This window comes from Diplotaxodon limnothrissa, linkage group LG4, assembly GCF_057381915.1.
Source record: "Diplotaxodon limnothrissa isolate DT_005_m linkage group LG4, D_limnothrissa_male_GT1.1, whole genome shotgun sequence".
Lineage (NCBI taxonomy): Eukaryota > Metazoa > Chordata > Actinopteri > Cichliformes > Cichlidae > Diplotaxodon > Diplotaxodon limnothrissa.
In genome coordinates, this window is record NC_140599.1 from 8,780,604 (window position 1) to 8,806,106 (window position 25,503).

A 25,503-nucleotide genomic window follows, 5' to 3' on the forward strand; every position below is an offset into this window, starting at 1 on the left:
AACTGAGCCCAACAAAACGAAAACAGACCGGCACACTTCATTCACATTTGTTCACGGACTCATTCTTATCACCGGAGGTAGAATGACACTACCGAAATGATGGTAAAATTTATTTTTTTATATGTTAATTCGCTTAATTTTGTTTGACAGAGGTGTCACTGGTGTATTCACACAGCGCTGTAGTTTACTGTAAACTAGTTTGATTCCGTGCCACTCGCCTATGGAAGGTAACGTTACAATTTAAGTATTCGAACTTAAAGACTTAATGCTTCTTTAAAATTAAAAAACAAAACACGTGAGCACATCATAATAAGCTGTTCAGTATTAAACCAGTTTCCCAAGCTTTACCGGACTTCTGAAATATTTCAATTGTGAGACGTTTGAACTGAACGACCGAAGAGAGAGACTACTAACTAAAACTCGTAGATCATGGTTAAACTTTTACATCATGCGGGCCAAATACAGCTCACTTTGACCTTAAGTGGGCCAGACCAGTGAAACTTCCCTTTCTCTGAGTGCAAAGACATTTAACTAGACATTTAATCCCCGAGATGCCCATGATTTAAGAAAAAAAGGTGCAATTTAACAGGATGTATGTCTCAGTTGTTTTGTTCATTTACAGAAAATACAAAACACAAAAAAACAAGACATCTATAGTAGATACTGAAAAACGGTATATTTTCTCTTATTTAATTGTTTGCTTAACTACTTTGGTATAGCATGAAAGGCATTGTGGGGGAGCGGGGTGTCTTTTGTCAGTAATATCAAACGTAAAACTCATGAAAATACAATTAAAAGTCCAAAATCCATGCACTTTTTCACATTGTTCAAAGGTGTCCAGTTACCTGGACTGGAGCCTCTTGTGGGTTGATTCTGGCCCCTGGGCCTTATGTTTGATGTCCCTTTTTTAAATGGTTCCGTTTGAAACTAACTGTGAAATACACACATTCAACTGAAATATAGAAGGTTAAGAGGTCAAAATAATTACCCTTTTTTCAGTTGAGCATTGTGTTGTTTCCTTTCCTACATCATTTTTATCTCAAGTTTTATCTTGTTCCCCATCTAAGGAGGCCCTTAGCCTGAACTGGAGAGGCACAAAACTAAGCTACTGATCTGTTTATGAAGTTCTGCTAACAGCAGCAACTCGGTCTCATCAACTCATTGATTAACAAATTAACATTAGTATTAACAAACTCATACAGCCAGTTCCACGGACATAGATTAAGCCTACTCCCAGAGTAAAAGAAAAATCAAGGATGATCTCCACTGAGGGGGGAAAAATAAGCTTTTAGTGTAAGGCTAGGCTGGAAAACTGACCCATGATTCAGAACATGAAAATATATCAGTCACTGTGTCAATTTGTGAACAGTACAAGCACATTTGTTTCTGATAATTTACTTCATTTTGCTTGTTGTGCAGATTTTTACACTGTTGTCTTGGGACTTTTACACTGTTTACTCATCTAGCCGCACAAATTGCATGAACATGTAAATGCAGCACTTTGCCAAAAATCCGTTTTCTAAAATTTCAGAGTTAGTGGCCAAATGTTAGTTAAAATAAGAAACCAGCAAGTCTCCTGCTGCAGTTAAATAGGCATATCTGAAATTCCTTGAGTCACAGGGTGCCGTCACGTGCTTCGTGCTTTCTTTTTCCTTACTGACATGGATCATTAATGGCTTTGCTGAGTGTAACATTAGCTTCTGAGATCTGCTAGTAGAGTTTGTGTGTCGCAAGAATGCATCCTATAATTATTGCACATGGGTGCATCATCCATGGCTGATTGCGTCATATGTATGTAACTGGGCTATTTTTTTTTTTTTCTTTGTGTGTAGGCTGCTGTGATGATAATGAGCAATTCTTCTTGCTCCATCGTGGTCATCTCTACATGTTATGAAGCCTAGCACCTCCTCTGCTCAGTTTGTGGGTCAGTCTACTGCTGATGACCTCATGGATGATTGGGTCTTTTTCTCTACTGAATCAGCTGTTTCCCAGGGCCTAGAAGACAGCAGGGATGACCAGGAGGCAGAGGACAAAGGCAGATTCAAAGACAAGTTGGTCTCAGCATGGAACAGCGTCAAATATGGTCAGTTCTTTTTCTGTCAGAGACTGAAAATAAGTGATGTGGTGAGCAGACCTGCTTGTCCTCTTTATTTTTTGAAAGTAAACAGTTACCGTTTTTCCCTTTCAGGCTGGACCTTGAAGCAAAAATCTAAATTTAGCAAGCGCTCTCCTGTGTTCATGCTGGGGAAATCCTATGAGCTCAAAGATGAAGGTGAGGCATTTTGTAGGAGTAGAGCATTTGTCCCGCGTAAACCCTGAAACGATCTGTCATGTGACTGTAAAAGCAAAGGAGAAAATTGTAATTGCGCCTCTGTAATTGTTGCAGTAGATCAACAGCATTTCCGTTGGTGCTTTGCATCGCTCCTGTGGTTTACATACAGACGAGGTTTCCGTCCGCTCCCCGGCTCCTCTCTGACCACCGACAGTGGTTGGGGTTGTGTTCTACGCTCCAGCCAGATGCTGCTGGCACAGGGCCTGCTACTGCATCTGATGTCACCAGGTGATTACACACTGTCCTGCTACAGTATCACATAGTCTGATCAACAAGTGAAAAGACATCCAGAGATTATTTTCATTTTCATTCAAACAGACTGGCTTTACTTGCAGTCAATATTTCTCTGAAATCTAAAGTCAGGTACACTAAACAGTGGGTTCCTCCTTTTTAGGCCTTTTATTGCTGTTTTCAGTTGTTCCTCAATCTGGGGTCTTTGTGCCTTCACTTCTGTCTTTGGCAGGTAAAATTCAGCTCGATTGTTTTGAGTTGCTCAGATGATCGACTCAGCCATTGTTGAGTATTTTATGTCTTTGCCTTTAAACGTTTCTAAAGTATTTTTAACAGTGTGTTTTAGGTCATTGTCCATCTGTGCTATTTAGAAACACTGTCCAGTCAGCTTTGCTGCAGTTGGCTGAATCTGGGAAGAAAGTTTAGCTCTATGCACTTCAGATTTCATCCAGATGCATCTGTCTTCCGTGATCACCCATAAACACTAGTGATCCAGCATCAGTGGAAGCCAAGCATGCAAAACATCATGCTGACTGCTCTGTGGTTTACAAAAGGATGTTGTGTGATTCGGATTACGAGTCTAATTTTAGTCTCATTTCTCCAAAACATGAAGAATCAGTTCATTCATGCTGCCTCCTGCAGAAAGTTCTTTACTTGGCTGTGTGGCCTAAAGAAGTTTTGCTTTGTCCTGAAATGATGCTCCATCATTTTTGCTTCTTTTTTAATGCTAGGAAAGTTGTACTTATGTATTTCGTCACGATGTAAATGTTGATTTGATTCATACTATTTGTGCGGTCTTTCTGGTTCATTTGTTTTTGGATGGACTGTTTGCTTAACTTGCACTGGAATCTCCTTTGACTGTTTAGTATGTTGGGGTTCACAGTTTTAGCAGCTTTCATGCCATGATGGGAATCACCTGCTGACATTAATCTACTAAACTGGTAAAGCACCATGACGCAGCCTTAGATTTAATTGTCCAGTTACATTTGAGCACCTGCAAATGGGAAACGGTGCATAAAAGTGACGGCAATTCCTCTGAAATAAATGCTATACGCTTATTTCACAGTTTAACTCTGTTCTACTATAGTGAGCTATAGGAAATTAAACAAAGTTGTCTGTGTACACAACGAGCTATTTTTCATTTGCCCCATCTTTAGAAGTTGTTACAGAATTTTAAATCGCATCAAATTAAACACAACAAATAATGAACATACAGTAGGTAGAATGGTATATAGCTCAATAACATTTTACAGTATGGCAAAACAAATATCTTAAGAAAAAAACTCATCTGAAAAAAAATCATTTTGCCACAGATGAGAACAGTGGAAAACTGCATTTTACTTCTCAGTGAAACAAATATACAAACTCTTCAATAACGACTGTCTTTTTTTTTTTTTTTTTTTTTAAGGTTGCACCTGGTCTGGGAACCAACGTGTTGTCAAAGATGACATGGACCTGATGCACTCTGTGAACGATGGATTTAGTTCGAGTGAAAGGGAAAGCAAGAGAAGTCGACATTTGAGCTGGGGGTCCATCCTGGATAGACCCGTGGAGAGTACACACAGAAGGATTTTACGCTGGTTTGCAGACAACCCCACAGCTCCCTTTGGCATACATCGGCTTGTAGAACTGGGCAAAAGCTCAGGGAAGAAGGCTGGGGACTGGTATGGTCCGTCCATTGCGGCACATATCCTCCGGTGAGACTTAAATTGATGATGCAAGAGAGCAGCCGAACTAAAAAGTTTATCGTCTCTAACAGTGAAGGTCATTCTGTTTCAGGAAAGCTGTGGAAGCTGCAGTAGTGGACCTTCCCAATCTAGTTGTGTATGTAGCACAAGATTGCACCAGTGAGTGTTATCTTTATAGTGTTTGCAACACAACATATTTTATTTTTTAAGAAGAGGAGATTGTGGATAAACTCTTTTAAAAAAAGTTGATTCTTTTTTTTTTTTTTTTTTTTAAAGAAAATGTGGGTTTTTGTTGTTTGTTTTTTAAGAGCTTAAATTGGTGTTGAAAAGATTCAATGAGTCAAATGGACTTTAGATGTCTCTTTCCTTCTTTGTTCAGTCTACCTGCAGGATGTGAGGAAGTTGTGCGAACGGCCTCTCCCTCAGCACTGGAAATCTGTCCTCATCCTGGTTCCTGTGCGTCTTGGCGGGCAAGATCTCAATCTGTCCTACATCACCAGTGTCAAAGTACAGAACCAGTATTTTTACGTAATGTAATCTGGGTGCCTTACTGAACTTAGAGATATGTCTCTAAGGCTTTTGTTTGTGAATATTTTCAGGGAGGGGGGGTTTGTTTTTTGTTTTTTTTAAGGAAAACTGGATCTCTGAATGGAAAAATTAAGCCATTCCTTTTGTCTTTCAACAGAAACTCTTGATGTTGGAGTGCTGCATCGGGATCATTGGCGGCAAACCAAAGCACTCTTTGTTCTTTGTTGGCTTCCAGGGTAAGCCGAGTAAATTGTGTGTTATGATTGTGTTGAGCCATTTCATGTCCGTCCTTACATTTTCTTTCTTCCTCTGGCACGTTTGTACAAAAGATGACCATCTGCTGTACTTGGACCCTCACTACTGTCAGCCCACAGTGGATGTAACAAATAACTTTCCCTTGGAGGTATGAGCAACCATTTCTCTTCTTCTTTCTGGCTTTCTGTTTTGTTTCCTCTTGTGATCACTTTTAAGTAAGGTGAGACATGCCACCACAGCTCTACAGTACCTCTTTTCCACTGACTCAGGCCTCTGCTTGTGCCAAAGTCAAATGGATTCGAAACATTTCTGTTGAAAAATAAATAAAAGTTGTGTTTCAGATTACTTTGCTATGTATTGTTTGCCTGTGGAACTTTTCAAAATCTAGGCTGGTTTTTAAAAGGGTAACAAGTAGAACTGGCTCAGCAACTTTGCAGAACACCAGGTGTAAGATGAACCCTCAAATTACTCCTTCATCAGTATCACTGCGTGTTCCTTATAGGTCATTTGAATTAATTTTAACCCGGAACACTGTATGAAATATTTTTAAAATTTATATGTCTTTGAATAAAAACCATTCAATTATGACTTTTTAGAGGTTTTTCCATAGTATAGTTGTTCATATGTTTACCTGGCAAGCAAAATATTGCACTTTTAATTCCAGTCAGAGACACAAATACCTTCAGGGATTTGTCAGGTAAAAACCCAACATGTGGCGCTACTTGCTGTAGCGACCCATTGTGACAAGGGCGAATTTAAAAATAGCACTTAGATGCTGAGCTTTTAGTGAGCAAGGACTAAAACTGAGTAAAAATAAAAGCACGAAGATGGACAACAGGGATGAGGTTGGGTTCAAGTCGGTGTTCGCAGACTGAAAGGCATGCCACCTTGGGGTTATAACGACGCAGTGATGTTAAATATTCTTTTTCTTTTAATTAATGCAATATACAAACACTTCAGGGCTCTTGAAGAGAAGAAGAGCCATACCCTGGTGTTGAGACAAGAAATGGACGACTAAATAAATGATAATAAAACAGAAGCACATGTGAGTCCTTCAAAGAAATCTCGAAAATATTTTGAGAACTTTCTTCCGTCCACTTGAACTTTGCGTGTTTTGATTTATGCAAAAAATATTGTGCTTGCATAAATCAGATTAATTACCAGTCCAGTTACCCCAGTTTTCACTCACATACTCATAGTGAGCAAACGTATTATTCCGAGTGAAGCCAGTTTTAAAAATCATTCCAAAATTCATATTCATGTTTTACATTGAAAGAAGAAAACATGTTCCACAATTTCTGTCTTCATAACACTGGATAAGACTGATATATCTATACCCTTTTTAAAAATTAAAAAAATGTAATTTTATTGTATTTTTTGCATCACACTCGCTATATAGATCATATTTGCTTTTCAGTTTACCCGGGTTGTACTTTGTTGACAAAAAGTTTATTATTAACTTGTTAGAGTCGGATATCTTTCAGTCAGTGGCCTCGATTCTGACACAATCAGAATCGGTTGAATTCTTTTAACTTTCTTCCATATCTTGGGCCATGCTGGGTTGGCGCTTAACCGTTTATCTTCTCCTTTTAGTTAACGTCTCTACTTACATCCTTGCTAGCATGTTTTCATGCACTCTCGGTATATGGACTGGATGCCCATTTTGTCTATGAAGTAATGACTTCTGTTAAAACCTGGCAGCTGCAGTAGCACCACATGGTGTACAAATATCCACGTGTTTGTTGAATCGTCAGTGTGAGACGTTTTGAGGTTTCTCCTCTGAGCCTAATGAGATTTTTGTGTGATCCCATTTCTGTCCCCACTGCTTGCAGTCGTTTCACTGTAAGAATCCCAGGAAAATGCCTTTCTCTCGCATGGACCCCAGCTGCACCATCGGATTTTATGCAAAAGGACAAATGGAGTTTGAGTCGTTGTGCGCAAGTGTTAATGAGGTATGTGCATGGATCATTTGGGCTTCTGTTCCAGGAGCCTTTTATTACATGAAATATAATTTGTGTTAGACCTGATCTAAATTTGTTTTGTCCTTTTTTTTTTTACAAAACAAAAAAATGATCAAGTTAATTTGAAGGAATTATTCTACTCTCCACTGCTTATTGTTATTAGTTCTAGTTCACCTTCTGTCTCCCACAGGCTGTGTCAGCATCTGCAGAGACATATCCCATGTTTATATTTGAAGAAGGAAAAACACGGGAGGAAGCGAGAGCAAACACGCCCACGCACAGCGTCACCTTCCTACAGAGGAAGACCCAACTGGGAAGAGTCGATACAAACAACAGCATGGATGAGTTTGTTCTATTGTAAACATAAAAAGATCATCTCTGCCCTGATGGAGGTCCTTCACTGAATTTTCAACATAGCATTTTGCACCTTTTGGAAATTACTGAGCATAAGAACATTGTCCTCATCATTCACACACAGTGAGGTAGATGGACTCCTAAGTAGTTTCATGGGAAGTGTTTATGCATCAGTACTGAGAATTTTATATTTTATTGCAGTTTGTATTTATTTTTTTTATGTTTTAGAGGTAAATGCTTTAATAATTTCATCAACTCTCGTCATTCTAATTGACTTGAGATTGGCCAAATATCCATGAGGTCATGGCCCTGTGTGCTACACTTCAAGTCGACTGTGATTGATTTCGCACAAGTGAATAGATTAATTTTTTCTTGAATGGGTTTTAAAAAGTTACTCTCACTGGAAAATGACGATTTACTGAAAATGTTACAGGTTGGCTGGTTTTTTGCTGTCTAAATAAACAGATTAGGAATGACAAAATTAATTTATGAAAAAGAAATAAGTATTCACTGTAGTGCACTCTTACTTTAACTACTGCATTTCCTGTTGGTACTGACCTTATGAAAACATCAGGCTTGATTGAGAAGAGGAGCGAGAACAAAAAAAAAAAGATTGCCATGAAAGAATAATTGTTTTCAGTCTCAGTGATGATTATATAGTTCAGTTCACAACGATGGTCAACTCATGGAGCTTTAAAATGTAATATATTACCCCACAATAAGAGAGACCTACAATGATATGACCATCCTTGATAAGCAACTGGTTAGTGATGGTACGGAGGTAAAACTCCCCTTTAACAGGAAGAAGCTTCCCACAGAACCAGGATCATCTTGGGGCAGCCATCTGAAACAACCATGTTTGGTCAGGGGGAAGAGAGTGTTTTGGTCAAAAGGAGGAAAAAATGTCTGCATGTCAGGATGTATCTGATTAATGCGTTTTTGTCCCCCTCATCTTTTCTAAGCAGCCATCGTGACAATGTTGACTCAGTCCCTTGCATGTAATACAATACAAACGGTACTAAAGTTCAGGTAGTAATGGTTGCTCAGAATCCTTGCTGTTTTTCAGTTTGCTTCCCCTGTATGTGATAACCCAGGTCATCAGTCTTCCGGTTCCCTCAGGTGGCACCTTTACTAGCCACAAATTTCCATTTCAGTCTGTCCTGGAAGGTCTCAGGAGAGCAGAGCATACCTGTGCTGCCTTCTCCAAGAACTTGGAGAAAAACCTAGCCAACACATTGATTCTGTCCTTCAGTAAAAAGGAGCATGTGTTGATGTGAACGTAGGCCATTTCTTGGTTCAGCTTCAACTGCACCCCAATGAGTGCATGAGGCTTAAAATAAAATAAAACACTTTTGTATTGATTATGTTATAGTTGAAATAATGGATATTTATGGATTCTGATGCAGTCTTCTCTTCCTTTACAGTGACTGCATGGATGTTTGACAAAAAGACAAGTTATATTTGGGTATAGTTTGTACAGCTGCAAAGAGTGAAACTACACCAAAGTGGGGGAGTTAAAACAGAGCGGTAACCTCAAGATCCCTGTAAAACCTACCACGTGGTTAGCTCTAGTCTTTTTGGCCAACCAGTGAGACTCATCCCTCAGAAGTCCAACCTGACTCTTACTTTGGGTGTTTCCCTTTTACTACCATACCGAGCACCTTAGCATGGGATTGTGTCCAATCCAGCTTAAGGACACAGTCATGACCTCATGTTCCTTAAGTTCCTCAGTCACATGTCAGCTAGGTTCCACCATGTGACAGTAAATATTCTTCTTGATTATGCTAAAAAGATTGATGAGCAGTTGAAATATTTTTAAGCTCATAAGTATGATTTAGAATAATGACAACAAATAATATTAAGGTAAATTAAAAGTAGATGGTCCCTACATAAAGCAGAAGAGCATGGTCGTGCTTTATCTAAATAATGTATGGTATATTCAAATTATTTAGAGTACAACTATTTTATTCATCTTAATATATAGTTTGACCCAATACAATTGTCTTTACAGCATTTTAGAGGTTCACATGCCTTTGTTTTCTTTGTTTCATATTATAGTAGGGTTACAGTGTGTCTTTACATGTATCTTTTTTAAGTATTTCCTTTCGTAGCGTAAACGGCAAACCAATCATTAATAATGTGTCTTAAATGCTGATCAACAACAAGCATTGGCCACAAGGTTAGAAAGATATATTATTATTAAATACAAACAAAGCAATAATGACATGAAAGAAAAGTGCACTCGACACCGTTTTCGTGCCACATTTTATTTAATTGTGGTTTCTCAAGCGTACTAAGAGCATTTGCGTACTTTCACGTTGATACGTGTTGGGTTAAATCATATTTCAATATACTCGTCCATAATACAGTGTTTGCCTCGTTCACCCATCCCCCATGCCGGCTTCTAGGGCTTTCGTGCCTGCTTGTATCTCAGAGGCTGCACTGAGCATGCGGGAAGTGAGCGAGGAGCCTGCGCAGAGGCGGCGCTGTAGAGCCGCACAGGCCGGTCTCCGCGATACAATCTGCTGAGAGGGGGGGGTGAAGGAAAAAAACCAACTGGGTAGGTCGCTCTTTGTTTCTGGTTAGGAGGAAAACGAAGAGACTTTGCAGCCGGCGACACTTCAAACATCAACTTCCACCACTTGTGTAAGTTCGCTTTAATTTTTCTTTGGGCAGTAAGGGAGTTTTGTGTACGTTTCACGCTGCTGTTAGAGGATTGTTGAGCTTTCGTGGGGTTTTTTTCCCTCTTCGTTACAGAAAAGGAGACCGACATTACCTTGCCGCTGCTGTGGCGCGACAGTGTGTAATGAATGAAAATTGTTTTTGGAAATGTGCTAAGAGCAGAGCGCTGAGCCAGGGGTACGGGAGGCGCGTTGGATCAATCAGCTTGGTAGATGAAGGGATGCTCTAACCTTTCACATGTCGCCGCATCTCGGCCACTATCTCGCAAAACAACACGTCTTTTTTGCCCTAATTGGCCTCGGAGAGCATGGCCGGCTAGGCTAACTGAACTAGCTCGCTAACGAGCCAGCCGACAAGTCTTAAATCCGGGTTGTGTTCCTTGTAGAAATACTATTGTTTTAGTGTTATTTTCAGACGGAACCAGCAACCCGGTGAATACCACTACAATTGTGTTGCATTACGAATTGGAGAGAGTTAAAGTTAACATATATAATGTAACGTAAACTTTAAATTCTGCTAGGCCTGGCTAACGTTAGCCAACAATAGCTAGCCTAACTGTTATTGGCTTATAAATGTAAACATTAGACAACTGGACTTTGGCAAAGTTTTTATTATTATGCTGTTCTCCCGTTGATTTAAGAGAGGCTCTGTTTTTTGTTTTTTTGTTTTAACCAAAGGGTTTAATTTGTGTCATAATAGGGCCTCTTCTAGAGGTGTCTCGTAACAGTTTTCTTCCACGAAGTGATGTTCAAGTTAACTAATTGTGCTTTAAAAAAAAAAAAAAAAAAATCCAGACAAAGTTAAATCCCTTGTGTGACACACTTGACCTTTAAAAGTCAGATATTCAGCAAAAAGTATATGAATTATCTAGTTCCTGTCAGCAGCTGCCCATCTGTACACTTCAGCAGAACATCCAGGAGTGGACATTTAAATGCTATAACGGCATAAAAACATCAGTCAGCTGTCTGTAGTTCATGTTTAATGGTACTAAGCACTACGACTTGTGTATTACACCAAGTGGCACATTTGGGGGGGGGGAAACAGTGACGGTATCACTTTTATTTTAAGTCATTTCACATCTGCAATGAAGCATCCAATATTGAACGGCTTTATAAATATACTATTGTCTTAACACAGAGCAACGTGAAACATGTGAGACTGTGATCAGATGTAAAGATGTAACAATTCAGATAACCAGTTATTCATTTAAGTCAGCAGGCACAATGAAATAATGTGCTCATTTATTCTTGTCTCACCAGTGCTGGTTTAAAATATTCAGTTTGGATTATTGGTCAGATGAAATAAGCATTTGTAAAACATTTTGACATTTGATTTCAGGCCATAACAGGGGAAATTTTTAACTTTTAAAAATGTTATAGAGTTTCTTCATCTTCTTCCTTTTTTCTTTTTTTCAAAAAAGCACTGAAAGATTTCCATTTAAATTTTTCTATTATTTCATTTAATTTTAAACACAGAAAGTTTGTTGTATTTTTTACTAGTGTCTAGAATTTATTTGAAACACCTTTCCTTTTAAGTAACTAGAGTAACATGCATACATGTGTTTTCTTAATTCTTGTTGTAATGTCTCTTTTAAGGGTACTTCCTGCAGCCACACATTCCCAGTTCCCCCTTAGAGATGTCCACTCCTGACCCCCCTATGGGAGGGACACCTCGCCCTGGTCCCTCCCCAGGCCCAGGGCCATCTCCAGGAGGCATGATGGGGCCAAGTCCAGGTCCCTCACCAGGCTCGGCCCACAGCATGATGGGGCCTAGCCCAGGACCTCCAGGATCTGGACACCCCCATCCTCCACAGGGACCCTCAGGATATCCTCAGGACAACATGCACCAGATGCATAAAGTAAAACAAAAAACGACATTTTGTCAAATAATGCAATCTTCTTGTTGTTAAAACATGCATGTGATTATTTTGAATAGCTTAAACACAGTAATATTTATCATTAGATAAAGTGAGTGGTTGTGGAATCATTTCTGTACTTTACATACTTTACGTGTCTTTCCTGTTAATTGTTTTGTGCAGTGTGTTCCAGTGTCACACTGCACAAACTTCAGTGTTTGTTTCATTTATGATTATTCGGTTTCATTTATGCAGCCAATGGAAGCCATGCATGAGAAGGGAGTCCCCGATGACCCTCGCTATGGCCAGATGAAGGGCATGGGCATGAGACCAGGGGGACACAGTGGGATGGGACCCCCTCCGAGCCCGATGGATCAACATTCCCAAGGTATGTTGTGTCACACAGAAAAGTGCTTCATGGTAATGTGTGTCAGGACTAGAGAAAGGTGAAACCTAAACTAACACCATAGTGTCATGTTGATACGTTTGTGGTAAAGTCTGCATCTTCAGTCCTCTTCTAACTTGAGTTAATGCACACTGAGTGAAGAAAATTTGAACTCACGGAACTTAGTTCTGGCCCTGAAATGCTCTTTGCAAAAGAAACCAGTAATGCAGTTGTGCTGGTATACAATGTGCGTGTGGAAACCCATCCAGCCGGTTTCTCCTCTTGTGTTGCTGTTCATGTAGCAGCAGTAGCAGACAGCGCTGGGCAGGGTGACAGGAGGGGCGGGGTTTAGGGGCTTCCCCTTTCAGACAACAACAAAAGCAGCTGCATCTACAAAACCAGTCAGCAAGCAACAGAGGTTGTTCAGAGGGAGGAATATAGAAGACACCACAGCAGTGTTCGAGTTTATCTATAGTACATGGAGATACAGCCACCTGGTTCTCTTATTATCCTTATTCAACATATTTTTCTTGTTTGTTTGTTTGTTTGTTTGTTTGTTTTTAATTACAAAAAACCTTCTTTAACACTTCAGAGATAACTTTTTGCCATACCCATTGTGCCTCTGTTCTGTTTGCAGGTTACCCCTCTCCATTAGGAGGCTCGGAGCACGCACCTAGTCCCGTCCCAGCCAACGGCCCTCCTTCTGGTCCCATGATGCCTGGAGGCCCATCTGGCCCGGGAGCAGGCCCTATGGAGGGAAGTGGAGACTCAAATCAGGGTATGGGTCAACCGAATCGTGGTGGTCCCCAAGGGCCAGGGGGCCCCCCTGTTGCAGCAGGTGGTGCAGGTGGACCCACTCCCTTCAACCAGAACCAGCTACACCAACTCAGGGCACAGATTATGGCCTACAAGATGCTGGCACGCAGTCAGCCTCTACCAGAGCACCTGCAGATGGCTGTGCAGGGAAAGAGGCCCATGCCAGGGATGCAGCAACAGCCAATGCCTAATATGCCACCTTCTACAGGGCCCGGAGGTGGCCCGGGTGCTGGGCCGGGACCAGCTCCAGCAAATTACAATAGACAACATGGTGAGTTAGAGGGGGTTTTTTTTACGTTAATTTATTGTACACAAGTTAAGGGAAGTTAAAGGAAAATCTGAACCTTTGATCATGATCAAGGTTATTATAGTTAACTAAAACTAAACTATCCAATCCAAATTATTTATAAAGCACTTTTTAAAGACAAAGCAGCAAAAAATTACACACAAATCAGCAGCAACAACAATAGTAGTAGTAATAATAATAAATAGAAGGTTAGAACATGCCACTCTCGTTCTATGATAAGAGCCAAATAATAAAGATGAGTTGTAAGTAGGGCTGCCACAAACGATTATTTTGATAGTCGACTAGTCACCGATTATTTTTGGAAACTGAGCTGGGCTGCGCTATGAATTCTGGGACAGAGCTACTTCTTCTTCTTCGGGGTTTAACGGCAGCTGGCATCCTTGTACATGCAGTGCTGCCATCTTCTGTTTCAGTCTGTTATTACACTCTTAAATCCTACTACTTATTCCTGCGTCTTTTGTGATCTTACAAAGCTTCAAATGACGCGTCGACTATTAAATCAGTCGTCAACGATTTTGATAGTCGATGTAATCGTGACTAGTCGACTAGTCGTGGCAGCCCTAGTTGTAAGATGTGTTTTAAAAACAGGTAATGAAGGAGCCATGCTAACATGGGCCGGGAGTTGGGGCGTAAAAGGCTCGGTCGCCCCTGGTTTTCAGCCGGGTTTTAGGGACAGCCAGGGGAAACTGGTCCATGGACCTTAGCAAACTTGAGGGAATATATGGAGTTAGAAGCCAAGTATTGTATGTCAAAATATAGAATAAAATCTTTAAATGGATCCTAAACTGAACATTGAGCCATCCCTTGATATCTTTCAGACTCTCCAGTTGTGGTTTAGGAGAGCTGACATTTCTTTTTATAGGCATGTAAAATTGGGTGTCATCTGCATAAAAACAGTAGCCAAGGCCATGTTTTTTTTTTTTTTTTAAATCAGGCTCATGGGAAGAAGGTAGAGAGAAAAAATGACTGGCCAAGGTTATGTGTTTGGTAGATGAAGGGCCTGAACCTACCTGAACCACTCTACAGCTCTACCTTTGATTCCCACATGGTGTTCTCTTGCTTGTTTTTTTTAAATTACATAACCATATCATTCTTAGTTTTTAAGTGCATCAAAAGCAGCAGCAGTAAAAGATCATTAAGAAATCTTCAAAGTGCAGATTCGGTGCTGTGAACATGAGACCAGGAAGTTTCCAGAATCCTCTGAGAGTCTATGAAAAACTGCAACTGTAAAAATACAGTTTTTGCTAAAACGTTTAGCCATAAAAGGCAATTTTGAAATCAGTCTAAAGTTAGAGAGAGGCATCCATGTTTGCTTTTTTTAATCAATGGATGAACCACAGATGTCTAAAACAAGTGGGTACAACACCAGAAGTGAGTCTGCTGTTAATGATAGATTGGACATTTGGACCAATAGTCTCCCAGAGCACATTAGTGGGGCAAGATGCTGGTTTGATCTGAGTGACAATTTTCTTCAACTGGGGAAGAGACACAGGTTCAAACTGGTAAAAAGCAGTGTAATTTAAGTGATCTAGGTAGCTCTGTTTTGGAAGTTCAGTTAACGCTAGAACTGTGCTTTGGAGTTTGTACATGTTTCGTCTCTAGGGGCCACCATAAATATTTATATATAAACATACATAAAGAAAACCACGTTTTTTTTTACATTACTAATTCCTTTTGTGCATAATTTTATATTGTTGTTGATAATTAATTAATTAAAGCAAAAAAACCAACCTGAACAGCCGGTTGGGAGCCGAAAGAGCCAGCTCTTTTTAGTGAGCCGAGCCGAAAGAGCCGGTTCTCTAAAAAGAGCCAGAAATCCCATCACTACTGTGAATCAACTGCTTTCAAAAAGCTCTGGTTATATTTTACTATCTGTACTAATTTTCCCAAATCTTGCTCCTGACATATGCCATAAATAATTATCAAACATTAAAATTAGCACTGAAAGTAAATAAAAACTAAATATTTTCAAACAATAAAAACTAAACTGAAATGAGCAAATTCGCTCTAGAAACTAACTGAAACTAAACTGGATTAAAAACAAAGTTGAAACGAAGTAAAAATCAAACCTAATAATAACTAATAAAAAAAAAAAATACAAAACTATAATAACCCTGCTCTTGATCCCATGATAATAATAATGCATCTATCTAAATGGCAGGAGAGATTGCACAATGTTCAGCATTTACAAATTATGTCAAAAAACAGATTAATATTATTCTGTTTTTGTTTTAGGTATGGTAGGTCCCAATATAGCTCCTCCTGGACCTGCAGGAGTTCCTCCAGGTATGCAAGGCCAGCCTACGAATGGACCTCCCAAATCATGGCCTGAAGGTAAACCCAGGTTAAGCACCAACTTCACACATGTGTATTTTGTTCATACCTACAATTAAAAATAATCTTTCCTAAATTTCTCTTTTTTTAGGACCAATGGTGAACGCTGCTGCCCCTTCCAACCCTCCCCAGAAGTTAATTCCACCCCAGCCCACAGGCCGACCTTCTCCTGCTCCTCCCTCAGTGCCTCCAGCAGCCTCCCCTGTTATGCCCCCTCAGACACAGTCGCCAGGACAGCCTGCACAGCCCCCTCCCATGATGCTACACCAGAAGCAGAATCGCATAACCCCCATCCAAAAACCTCGTGGGCTTGATCCAGTGGAGATCCTCCAGGAGAGAGAGTACAGGTGAGGAAAGGGAAACGACGTGGAATGGCAAACAATACTGAGCTACACAGCAAATATTTTGTCCTTGAACACGAATGATGAAAATTGTCAGGAGCCCATTTCTTGCTCCCTCTAATATGACAATTTATGTTTGGTGAGTGTGAAGGAAAAAGAATATCGGCCTAGATATCGAAATATCACTAAATATTGGCGTCGGCCTTAAAAAGTCCTGTACTGCTCGGGGTGTAGTGGACAGCATAAAAGTATTGGCATTATAGTAAGATTAAAAAAATCTGAGAAACTAGATGTTTCCAGTTTGAATAGGAAATTAAATCCCTGAACTGATGACACACAGCCATCCATCACTTTGAGGGTTCTTCTACTTTTGTATGGAGGGAGAAAAATAATGGTTTCAACTTTAATCTTTGTAATATTTCTATTTTTAAAATTTTCAGGCTTCAGGCTCGTATTTCTCACCGTATACAGGAGCTTGAGAACCTGCCTGGCTCTCTAGCTGGTGATCTACGCACCAAAGCCACCATCGAGCTTAAGGCCCTTAGGCTGCTTAACTTCCAGAGACAGGTAGATAAACGTATCTGCTGCTACCTGCAAATGTGTTTATAATCCAGACAACTGAACTCTGCATATTTAATCAGCTTTCTCTTCTCTTCTTTACTTTTCCCAGTGAAAAACTTATATTGTCTTCCTTTTCTGTGCTTGTAGTTGCGCCAGGAGGTTGTTGTTTGCATGCGTCGTGACACTGCTTTGGAAACTGCCCTTAATGCTAAGGCCTATAAACGCAGCAAACGGCAGTCTCTACGTGAGGCTCGTATCACTGAGAAGCTGGAGAAACAGCAGAAGATTGAACAAGAGCGCAAACGGCGCCAGAAACACCAGGTACAGACGATTTCTAAAAGATCTTAAGGCGTCTAATTGGATGTTTTATATTGTGATATTTGTTAAAACAAATATGATGAGGTGTAGTTAATGTAAAGAGTCTAATTTAATCATTTGTTTTTCAAAGGAATACCTCAACAGCATCCTGCAGCATGCCAAGGACTTTAAGGAGTATCACCGCTCCATCACAGCAAAGATCCAGAAGGCCACCAAAGCTGTCGCCACCTATCATGCCAACACTGAGCGCGAGCAGAAGAAAGAGAATGAACGCATTGAAAAAGAGAGGATGCGAAGGCTGATGGTGAGACTTTCTCAGTCTGTCAAAATGAGTCTGTATCTGCCAGAAGGAGCACAGTCTCTGAAATGAATGATAGGAATTATATTTGAAGTTTATTTGTGTCACAAACTGATCTGACCTCTGTGCGAATCTCCTCCCAGGCTGAAGATGAAGAAGGTTATCGTAAACTTATCGACCAGAAGAAAGACAAGCGCCTGGCGTACCTGCTACAGCAGACAGACGAGTACGTGGCCAACCTCACTGAGTTGGTGCGCGCGCACAAGGCTGCACAAGCACTCAAAGAGAAGAAAAAGAAGAAGAAGAAGAAAAAGAAGGTACATGAATTAAATATAGAAGAGTGATGTAAAATTTCATCCACGTAAAGAGAAAAAAAAAACTAAAATTATTTGATGCTTTCAGAAGCCCGAGGCTCCAGAGGGAGCTGCTCCTGCTCTGGGACCTGACGGAGAGGTGAGTGTCAAACAGTAAAATCACTTTAAGGGAACTCTACCATAGAGATCACGCCCATTTTTAATGTGTATCTTTTGTTGTTTTGGTTTCCCTCCTTTCCTCTCCCAGCCTTTAGATGAGACTAGTCAAATGAGTGACCTGCCAGTCAAGGTCATCCATGTAGACAGTGGAAAGATCCTGACGGGTGTGGAAGCACCCAAGGCCGGGCAGCTGGAAGCCTGGCTTGAAATGAACCCAGGGTAAGCGTCAAGTCTGTCTTGATTTCTGTAGAAATGATTTAAATTCAGTGTCTGGAATATCTGTGCAAAAGCCGTGTTTCATCCTCCAGCAAAACAACAAGGCACTCGCTTATCTCTTTTTCTATCCTTATGTTCCTTTTCAGATACGAAGTAGCGCCACGCTCCGACAGTGAAGGCAGCGGTTCAGAAGAGGAAGATGAGGAGGAGGTATGTAATGCAGCTTCAGATTGTGTTTGTGGTGGTGGAGCAGCTTTCTGACATCCCGTTTTGTTTTGTATCGTCAGGAGGAAGAGGACGACCAGCCTCAGACGTCTTCAGCTCCAACAGAAGAGAAGAAGAAGATCCCCGACCCCGACAGTGAAGATGTATCAGAAGTGGATGTCCTGCACATCATTGAGTAAGACAGTTGTTGTACTTTATAATTATCCTCTGTTTATAACTGGTTGGGTAATTATAATATTATGAAATTTACATGAATCATGTCTTTTCTGCTTCCATCAGACACGCCAAGCAGGATGTAGACGACGAGTACGGCAGTGCAAGTTTCAACCGCGGCCTGCAGTCCTACTATGCAGTGGCTCACGCTGTCACTGAGAAAGTGGATAAACAGTCCTCACTGCTGGTCAATGGGCAGCTCAAGCAATACCAGGTAGCCCATCAGGACACAGAAAAGAGCAGCATAACATTAGCATTGTTGGATTAGATTTTAATGGTGGATTATATAAATAAATGTTGGATAATCTGAGTAAACTGAATCTTATTTGAACCATTTACTGTTCAGATCAAAGGTCTGGAGTGGCTGGTGTCACTTTACAACAACAACTTGAATGGCATCCTGGCTGATGAGATGGGTCTAGGCAAAACGATCCAGACTATCGCCCTCATCACTTACCTCATGGAGTACAAGCGCATCAATGGGCCCTTCCTCATCATCGTACCTCTCTCGTAAGTGTGAACGTGTCTCCTCGGTTCCCTGTTGAAAGCATCGGCTTAAAAATGACAAATGCACGTAGAAAAGGCTGCTTTTCCTCAATCAGAGCTGTTCTTTTGTTTACAGAACTTTATCAAACTGGGTGTATGAGTTTGATAAGTGGGCACCGTCTGTTGTGAAGGTTTCCTACAAGGTCAGTGATGTTGCATTAGTACTTCAGTCACGCTTTGCTCGCAACATGACGAAAACACTTTATACCAAAGACCATTTTTAATTCAGTTATTCGGTTTACTTAATATCTGTTTATCTTTCAGGGGTCTCCAGCTGCTCGACGTTCATTCGTTCCAATTTTACGTAGCGGAAAGTTCAACGTGCTGCTGACCACATATGAGTACATTATTAAGGATAAGCAGGTGTTAGCAAAGGTAAGACAGTCCTGTCACGTCTTCTTCCAGATCTAAAGCTTGCCTTTTAAATGGTAGTCAAAAGCACGCTGAATAAATGCCATATCTTCTTCACAAAGATCCGCTGGAAGTACATGATTGTGGATGAAGGCCATCGTATGAAGAACCATCACTGTAAGCTGACCCAAGTCTTGAACACACACTACTTGGCGCCACGACGTTTGCTGCTCACAGGAACTCCGCTGCAGAACAAGCTCCCCGAGCTCTGGGCCCTGCTCAATTTCCTCTTGCCCACGATCTTCAAGAGCTGCAGCACCTTCGAACAGTGGTTCAACGCCCCGTTCGCCATGACTGGAGAGAAGGTGCGTTTACAGTCTGGTCGGGATTGTTGGAAATAGTTGTGGAGACTTTCTTATCAGCGTTCTTCTCTCATGTTTCAAGGTTGACCTAAATGAAGAAGAGACCATCCTGATCATTCGACGTTTACACAAGGTGCTCCGACCTTTCTTGCTGCGGCGACTCAAGAAAGAAGTCGAGGCGCAGCTGCCAGAGAAGGTCAGTGTGCACAGCTTCTGCCAAAACATATTCAACACTGAAATATTTCTGCTCAGAACAGGTCAAAAAATTTAGTTGCCCTGCTGAGATTTCCCCTTGTTGTTGTTCTACAGGTGGAGTATGTCATAAAGTGCGACATGTCAGCTCTGCAGAGGGTTCTGTACAGACACATGCAGGCCAAGGGAGTCTTGCTCACAGACGGTTCAGAAAAAGACAAGAAGGTGAGCTGATGTCTCAAACTCGGTTCTTTTGTGGTCATTTAAAGAAAATTTGAAATAATAGACGCCTAATGTATCCTCCTCATTTTACAGGGTAAAGGTGGCACGAAGACCCTGATGAACACTATCATGCAGCTGAGGAAGATATGCAATCACCCCTTCATGTTCCAGCACATTGAGGTACCAGACACAAACACCACCATTTAAATCATGATACCAGTAAATCTTTTTAAAAGACAGTAGAACAGATGTTTTAAAGCTGAAATACAAAAACAACATATGATATTAATCATTTTTACTTGTTTGCTTTTACAGGAGTCCTTCTCGGAGCATCTCGGTTATTCTGGTGGAATCATCACAGGGTACGTAAAGCTAAAAACTGTGTCTGTGGATAAATGTTAGGTGCTCGGTCAGTGTCACTCATATTCTCCTTTTCCCTGTCCAGCCCTGACCTGTATCGTGCCTCTGGAAAGTTTGAGCTGCTGGATCGTATCCTGCCCAAGCTGAGGGCCACCAACCACAAAGTGCTGCTCTTCTGTCAAATGACCTCACTCATGACCATCATGGAGGACTATTTTGCGTACCGCAATTTCAAGTACCTGCGTCTGGATGGTGAGAACCTTTTGGCTGTTAACTATAAGAGAGTCATATTGAACTACTGGGAGTCACTAACAAAGCGTGATGTTTTCTTAGGTACCACCAAAGCAGAGGATCGTGGCATGCTGCTGAAGACGTTCAACGACCCCGCCTCTGAGTACTTTGTGTTCTTGCTCAGCACCAGGGCTGGAGGTCTGGGCCTGAACCTGCAATCTGCTGATACTGTCATCATTTTTGACAGTGACTGGAACCCGCATCAGGTACTTTATGTGCACAAAGAAGTTCAGGAAATGGCCTGTTTGTTGTGAACATGTTTGCTTTCTGCACAGCGATTCCACCTAAACTGTCTGTGCGCGCTCCCTACAGGACTTGCAGGCCCAGGATAGAGCGCACCGTATCGGTCAGCAAAACGAGGTGCGCGTGCTGCGCCTCTGCACCGTCAACAGCGTGGAGGAAAAGATCCTGGCAGCAGCCAAGTACAAGCTGAACGTGGACCAGAAGGTCATCCAGGCCGGCATGTTCGACCAGAAGTCTTCAGGCTATGAACGTCGGGCCTTCTTACAGGCTATTCTGGAGCACGAGGAGCAGGACGAGGTCGGGGCTCGAGGAGGCTGCCGCACTAGGGGGGCGTGGGTGGGTGTGATCTAAACCTGTTCCCACATCGCCCACCCGCCCACGTCCGCCTGTGCGCTGCCCCACCTCTTCATTCTCTCCCTTTCCCCCCTTCTCCTCTTTCTGTCTCTTTTCCTTATTTTCCCCTCTTTTCTCAGGATTTGTGAGCTTTCATCAATCCAGACTTCTCCCTTTCTCCCCTATGTATTTCTGCTTCTGCACAAACCTTTGATGGTTAATATGATACTTTATCCTTCACTCTAACATAAAAGCTTTTCCCGTTTTATATTTTCTTTCCTTTTCCCCTCTTTATGGCTTTAAACTCTTTCATGCAAAGTTAAGGATTTGTTTACCTTTACTTTTAGTATCAGTTTCATTTGCACAGCGTTAGTCATCTAGTGCATCCTGTAACTGCAAGTGATATTTAGAGTGTCTACGTAAAGCATAGTAATGTTCAATGAATTGCTAGTAATTCATATTGCTGCTTGGCTTTCCATTTGTGCTTGAGAGTCATTAGTTCAGAGACTTGGGTCTGAGGTGCCACAAATCTGCAGTCAGCCATCGCTCATTCAGCCCGTCTCATTTATCTGCAGGAGGAAGACGAAGTGCCTGATGATGAGACCGTCAATCAGATGATCGCGAGGAGCGAAGAGGAGTTTGAACAGTTCATGGTTTGTCTTGGTTTCATGTCAGTTATTAGACACTTTAACATTTTTTGAATCTGACTCTAATCGCACTGTTTTTTTGTTTTGTTTTTCATTTCAGCGTATGGATCTAGACAGACGCCGCGAGGAGGCCCGTAACCCTAAGAGGAAACCCCGTCTGATGGAGGAGGACGACCTGCCCGGCTGGATTTTGAAAGACGACGCTGAGGTTGAGAGGCTAACCTGCGAGGAGGAGGAGGAGAAGATGTTTGGCAGAGGGTCGCGCCAGCGCAAGGAGGTGGACTACAGCGACTCGCTCACAGAGAAGCAGTGGCTCAAGGTGGGATGAGTCCCAAATACTGACAGCTGAATCGATATTAGGTCTTTTTCACTAGTTCAGCCTCTACTCGGTTTCGGTCATTTTTCATTACAGTAGAGTTCCACCTAATGTGCGTAGGGTTGCTATAGCAATGCCTCTGAAAGTCTGTGATGTCATTTGTATGCGACACAAACAGTACACATCAATAGAGCACATTGAGGCTACAGTCTATGGCTTATTGTTGGTTTTTGTGTAGCCATTTCTCTCGTTGCCGGGTTTTAAAAATGCCAGTTCTGGCTTTCGTAAAAGAGTCGCTCTTACATCTCGTGGACCTACAACTCACGTGTTTCTATTAAATGAGTTTTCAACTGTATTCCTCTTTGAACAGGCCATAGAAGAAGGCAATCTAGAGGACATTGAAGAGGAAGTGCGTCACAAGAAGACGACCAGAAAGCGCAAGAGAGACCGTGATCACGACGGTGGCCCGGCCACACCCAGCTCCAGCAGCGGCCGCGGGCGGGACAAGGACGACGATGGAAAGAAAGCAAAGAAACGGGGTCGCCCACCTGCTGAGAAGCTCTCTCCTAACCCTCCATCTCTCACTAAGAAAATGAGGAAGATTGTTGACGCTGTCATCAAATACAAGGACGGGTGAGGAGACCGCTCTTCTGAAGAGCGCAGGATTAGCAGAAGGGGTGAAAATTTAGTTTGATTGCGTTTTTAACTAACTTGTCTCCTCGTCTTTGCAGAAATGGCCGACAACTGAGCGAAGTCTTCATCCAGCTCCCATCTCGCAAAGAGCTTCCCGAGTATTATGAGCTCATCCGCAAACCAGTGGACTTCAGAAAGATCAAGGTGAGGATCAAAAATTACCTCATCAATGGTTTTTTTTAAATATATATATGTATTTCTTTTTTAGATTCCAACTTATTAAATCCTGCATATCTGACTGCTGCCTGTTGTTTCTCTCTCCGTGCATCAGGAGCGGATCCGCAGCCACAAATACCGCAGCCTGAACGACCTGGAGAAGGATGTGATGCTGCTGTGTCAGAACGCCCAGACTTTCAACCTGGAGGGCTCTTTGGTGAGTGATGCTAGCAGCACACGCTCACCAGTGTTTGATATATTCAACTCATTTAACTTACAAGTTTTCCTATTTTGGAAGCTAACTTTGTTTCTCTCTTTAACCATTTATTTATTTATTTGTTTTTTTTAGATCTACGAGGACTCCATTGTGCTCCAGTCCGTCTTCACCAGCGTGAGACAGAAGATCGAGAAGGAGGATGAAAGCGAGGGAGAAGAAAGCGAGGAGGAAGAGGAGGAGGTGGATGAAGGCTCGGAGTCTGAATGTGAGTATCGGAGGGGCACGGTAGCTTTTATAGCATCAGCGGGCGGTGAGGCTCACTCAGCATTATTTTGTTTGCAATCTTTGATCCCTCATCAGGTCGTTCAGTGAAGGTCAAGATTAAACTGGGCCGGAAAGAGAAGGGGGAGAGAGGAGGGAAAGGACAACGGCGGCGGGGCCGCGGAGCCCGGGCTAAACCCGTGGTAAGCGACGACGACAGCGAGGAGGAACAGGAAGAGGTGAGAGCAGAACAGGAGAACGAACACACACACACACACACCAAAGCTTGAATCTTCTGCATTCATGTTAATGTATTTAAATGACAGATTTTCCCGTCACAACGACAGAGCTTTGAGTTCCCTTTTAGAACCTGTTGGAAAGAATGAGCAGAAGAACGGTTCTGCATTCACTCTCTCAGATGTTTTCCTGTTTTAAATCATTAAAACAAATCCTTTTGTGACACACAAGTATTTGACACAGGGGCTTTGTTTTAATGAATATATTTTACATTTGAATTTCAGTTACACAAGATTTGTTTTTAAAGATATAATCTGGATTATAAAACGCAGCCAAACTGACCATGATTCAAATTCTTGATACTATTGAGCAGCTATTCTCTAACAACTTCTCATAATCATACATTTTGTGATGGTAAATAATGTTTTCTTGTTCATTTTACAAACTTAAAATACCAAAATCAAATACATTGATCATCATGATGATTGCCACATCTTTAGTCTGGTGTGCTGGTAATGGAGATTCCCTTCAGACAGTTCACAACAACCCAGTCATTCTATTCTAGGTCTGAGCTGGGATCATTTCCACGCCACTCGTGTTTTGTGGTGTTTGCGGTACTTTTGATGGGCACTCTGTGCTTGTGTAGTCTCAAGGTCTTGTTGAATAGTGAAAGTAAATCTTTGTTTCCGTTTCCTTCAGGAGCGTTCAGCCAGTGGCAGCGAGGAAGACTGAAGTGATCCGCCTCCTGATTGGACCAACGACCCACTGAGCCCTTGACTGGACTTTATATATTTTACTTAGATACTGCAGATTGAGTGGACAGGCCTAGTTTTACCTAGATGAGCTGATTTTTAGTGAGACAACTTGTATTCTCATTAAAGCATACCATTAATTAAAAAACATAATAAAAAAAACTAAAATATGAAAGCTATGAACCCTCCACTTCCATATTTAAACCATTTTCCCATTATGAATAGTAGTGTGTCTCTTTGCCCTTGTTTTTCTCTTTTCTGTAAGTGGGAAAAATGACAGAGCCTGAATTATTATAGACTGACGGCCATAAAGACAGCAAACTGTTTTTTAAGTGGTATTAATTTTGTCGTCTTTTACTTTTTGGGACAAGAGCGTACGTGTGAACCAGGACTCGCTGCGTTCTTTAAAAGCCCTTTTTGAATGCATGTCGTGCGTGTCTGTTGAAATGCACCTGGATGTGTCTTCATTATTATCTGTGTTTAATTTAAGACTACAAGCGGGATCACGGTACACCCCCCCCGCCCTGCAGACCCTTCCTGTCAGGCTGTTTGTATTGGGGGAGGGAGGGATTGGACCATTTTTCTCGTGTCTGTGGCACTGGATTCCAAAAAAAGTACAATAAAGGCATCTCATAATTATTCATTGTTGTCGACTGTTTCAAATACACGCTTAGCCTACAACCAAGTGTTATCAAGCCTGGCTGTCTGAGTGTATTTATACACTGGGACGGTTAACCACAAAATCAAACACATTTATTAGTTCCCATTTCTTAAAAGCATGACTTTCAGATACAGTTCATGTGTTGTAGATATTTTTTCATCAATAGCTTCACTATGCGTCTATTTATAATCTATTCAGTAATAGATTTTTGGTATCATCCTATTGGTACAAACAGGTTGCTATCAACAAAGTGCCCAGACATACCATTTAAAATGTGTTTGTTTTTTGTT

At 41.5% G+C, this 25,503-nt stretch overlaps 2 protein-coding genes across 2 annotated transcripts; both read left to right on the forward strand.

Moving 5' to 3' along the window:
- Positions 1 to 7,774, forward strand: LOC146633219 (cysteine protease atg4da-like). The gene is made up of 11 exons (XM_085351397.1): positions 1 to 102; positions 1,833 to 2,083; positions 2,189 to 2,272; positions 2,387 to 2,560; positions 3,972 to 4,260; positions 4,343 to 4,410; positions 4,631 to 4,758; positions 4,937 to 5,015; positions 5,109 to 5,182; positions 6,867 to 6,986; positions 7,186 to 7,774. The coding sequence occupies exons 2-11, from the start codon at positions 1,891 to 1,893 to the stop codon at positions 7,354 to 7,356; spliced, it is 1,380 nt and encodes a 459-aa protein (XP_085207523.1). The 5' UTR covers positions 1 to 102; positions 1,833 to 1,890; the 3' UTR covers positions 7,357 to 7,774.
- Positions 7,775 to 9,899: 2,125 nt separating this feature from the next.
- smarca4a (SWI/SNF related BAF chromatin remodeling complex subunit ATPase 4a) lies at positions 9,900 to 25,174 on the forward strand. The gene is made up of 34 exons (XM_085351410.1): positions 9,900 to 9,995; positions 11,627 to 11,889; positions 12,142 to 12,274; positions 12,909 to 13,358; positions 15,630 to 15,728; positions 15,820 to 16,075; positions 16,510 to 16,636; positions 16,778 to 16,951; positions 17,079 to 17,252; positions 17,390 to 17,563; positions 17,649 to 17,699; positions 17,808 to 17,938; positions 18,082 to 18,145; positions 18,223 to 18,335; positions 18,440 to 18,587; positions 18,720 to 18,883; positions 18,996 to 19,062; positions 19,184 to 19,294; positions 19,393 to 19,635; positions 19,715 to 19,828; positions 19,942 to 20,049; positions 20,140 to 20,226; positions 20,362 to 20,408; positions 20,492 to 20,658; positions 20,740 to 20,903; positions 21,010 to 21,237; positions 21,849 to 21,926; positions 22,021 to 22,239; positions 22,607 to 22,869; positions 22,968 to 23,073; positions 23,201 to 23,302; positions 23,435 to 23,567; positions 23,663 to 23,802; positions 24,500 to 25,174. Exons 2-34 carry the CDS (start codon positions 11,668 to 11,670, stop codon positions 24,530 to 24,532), a joined length of 4,890 nt encoding a protein of 1,629 aa, XP_085207536.1. The 5' UTR covers positions 9,900 to 9,995; positions 11,627 to 11,667; the 3' UTR covers positions 24,533 to 25,174.
- The last annotated feature ends 329 nt before the right edge of the window (positions 25,175 to 25,503 follow it).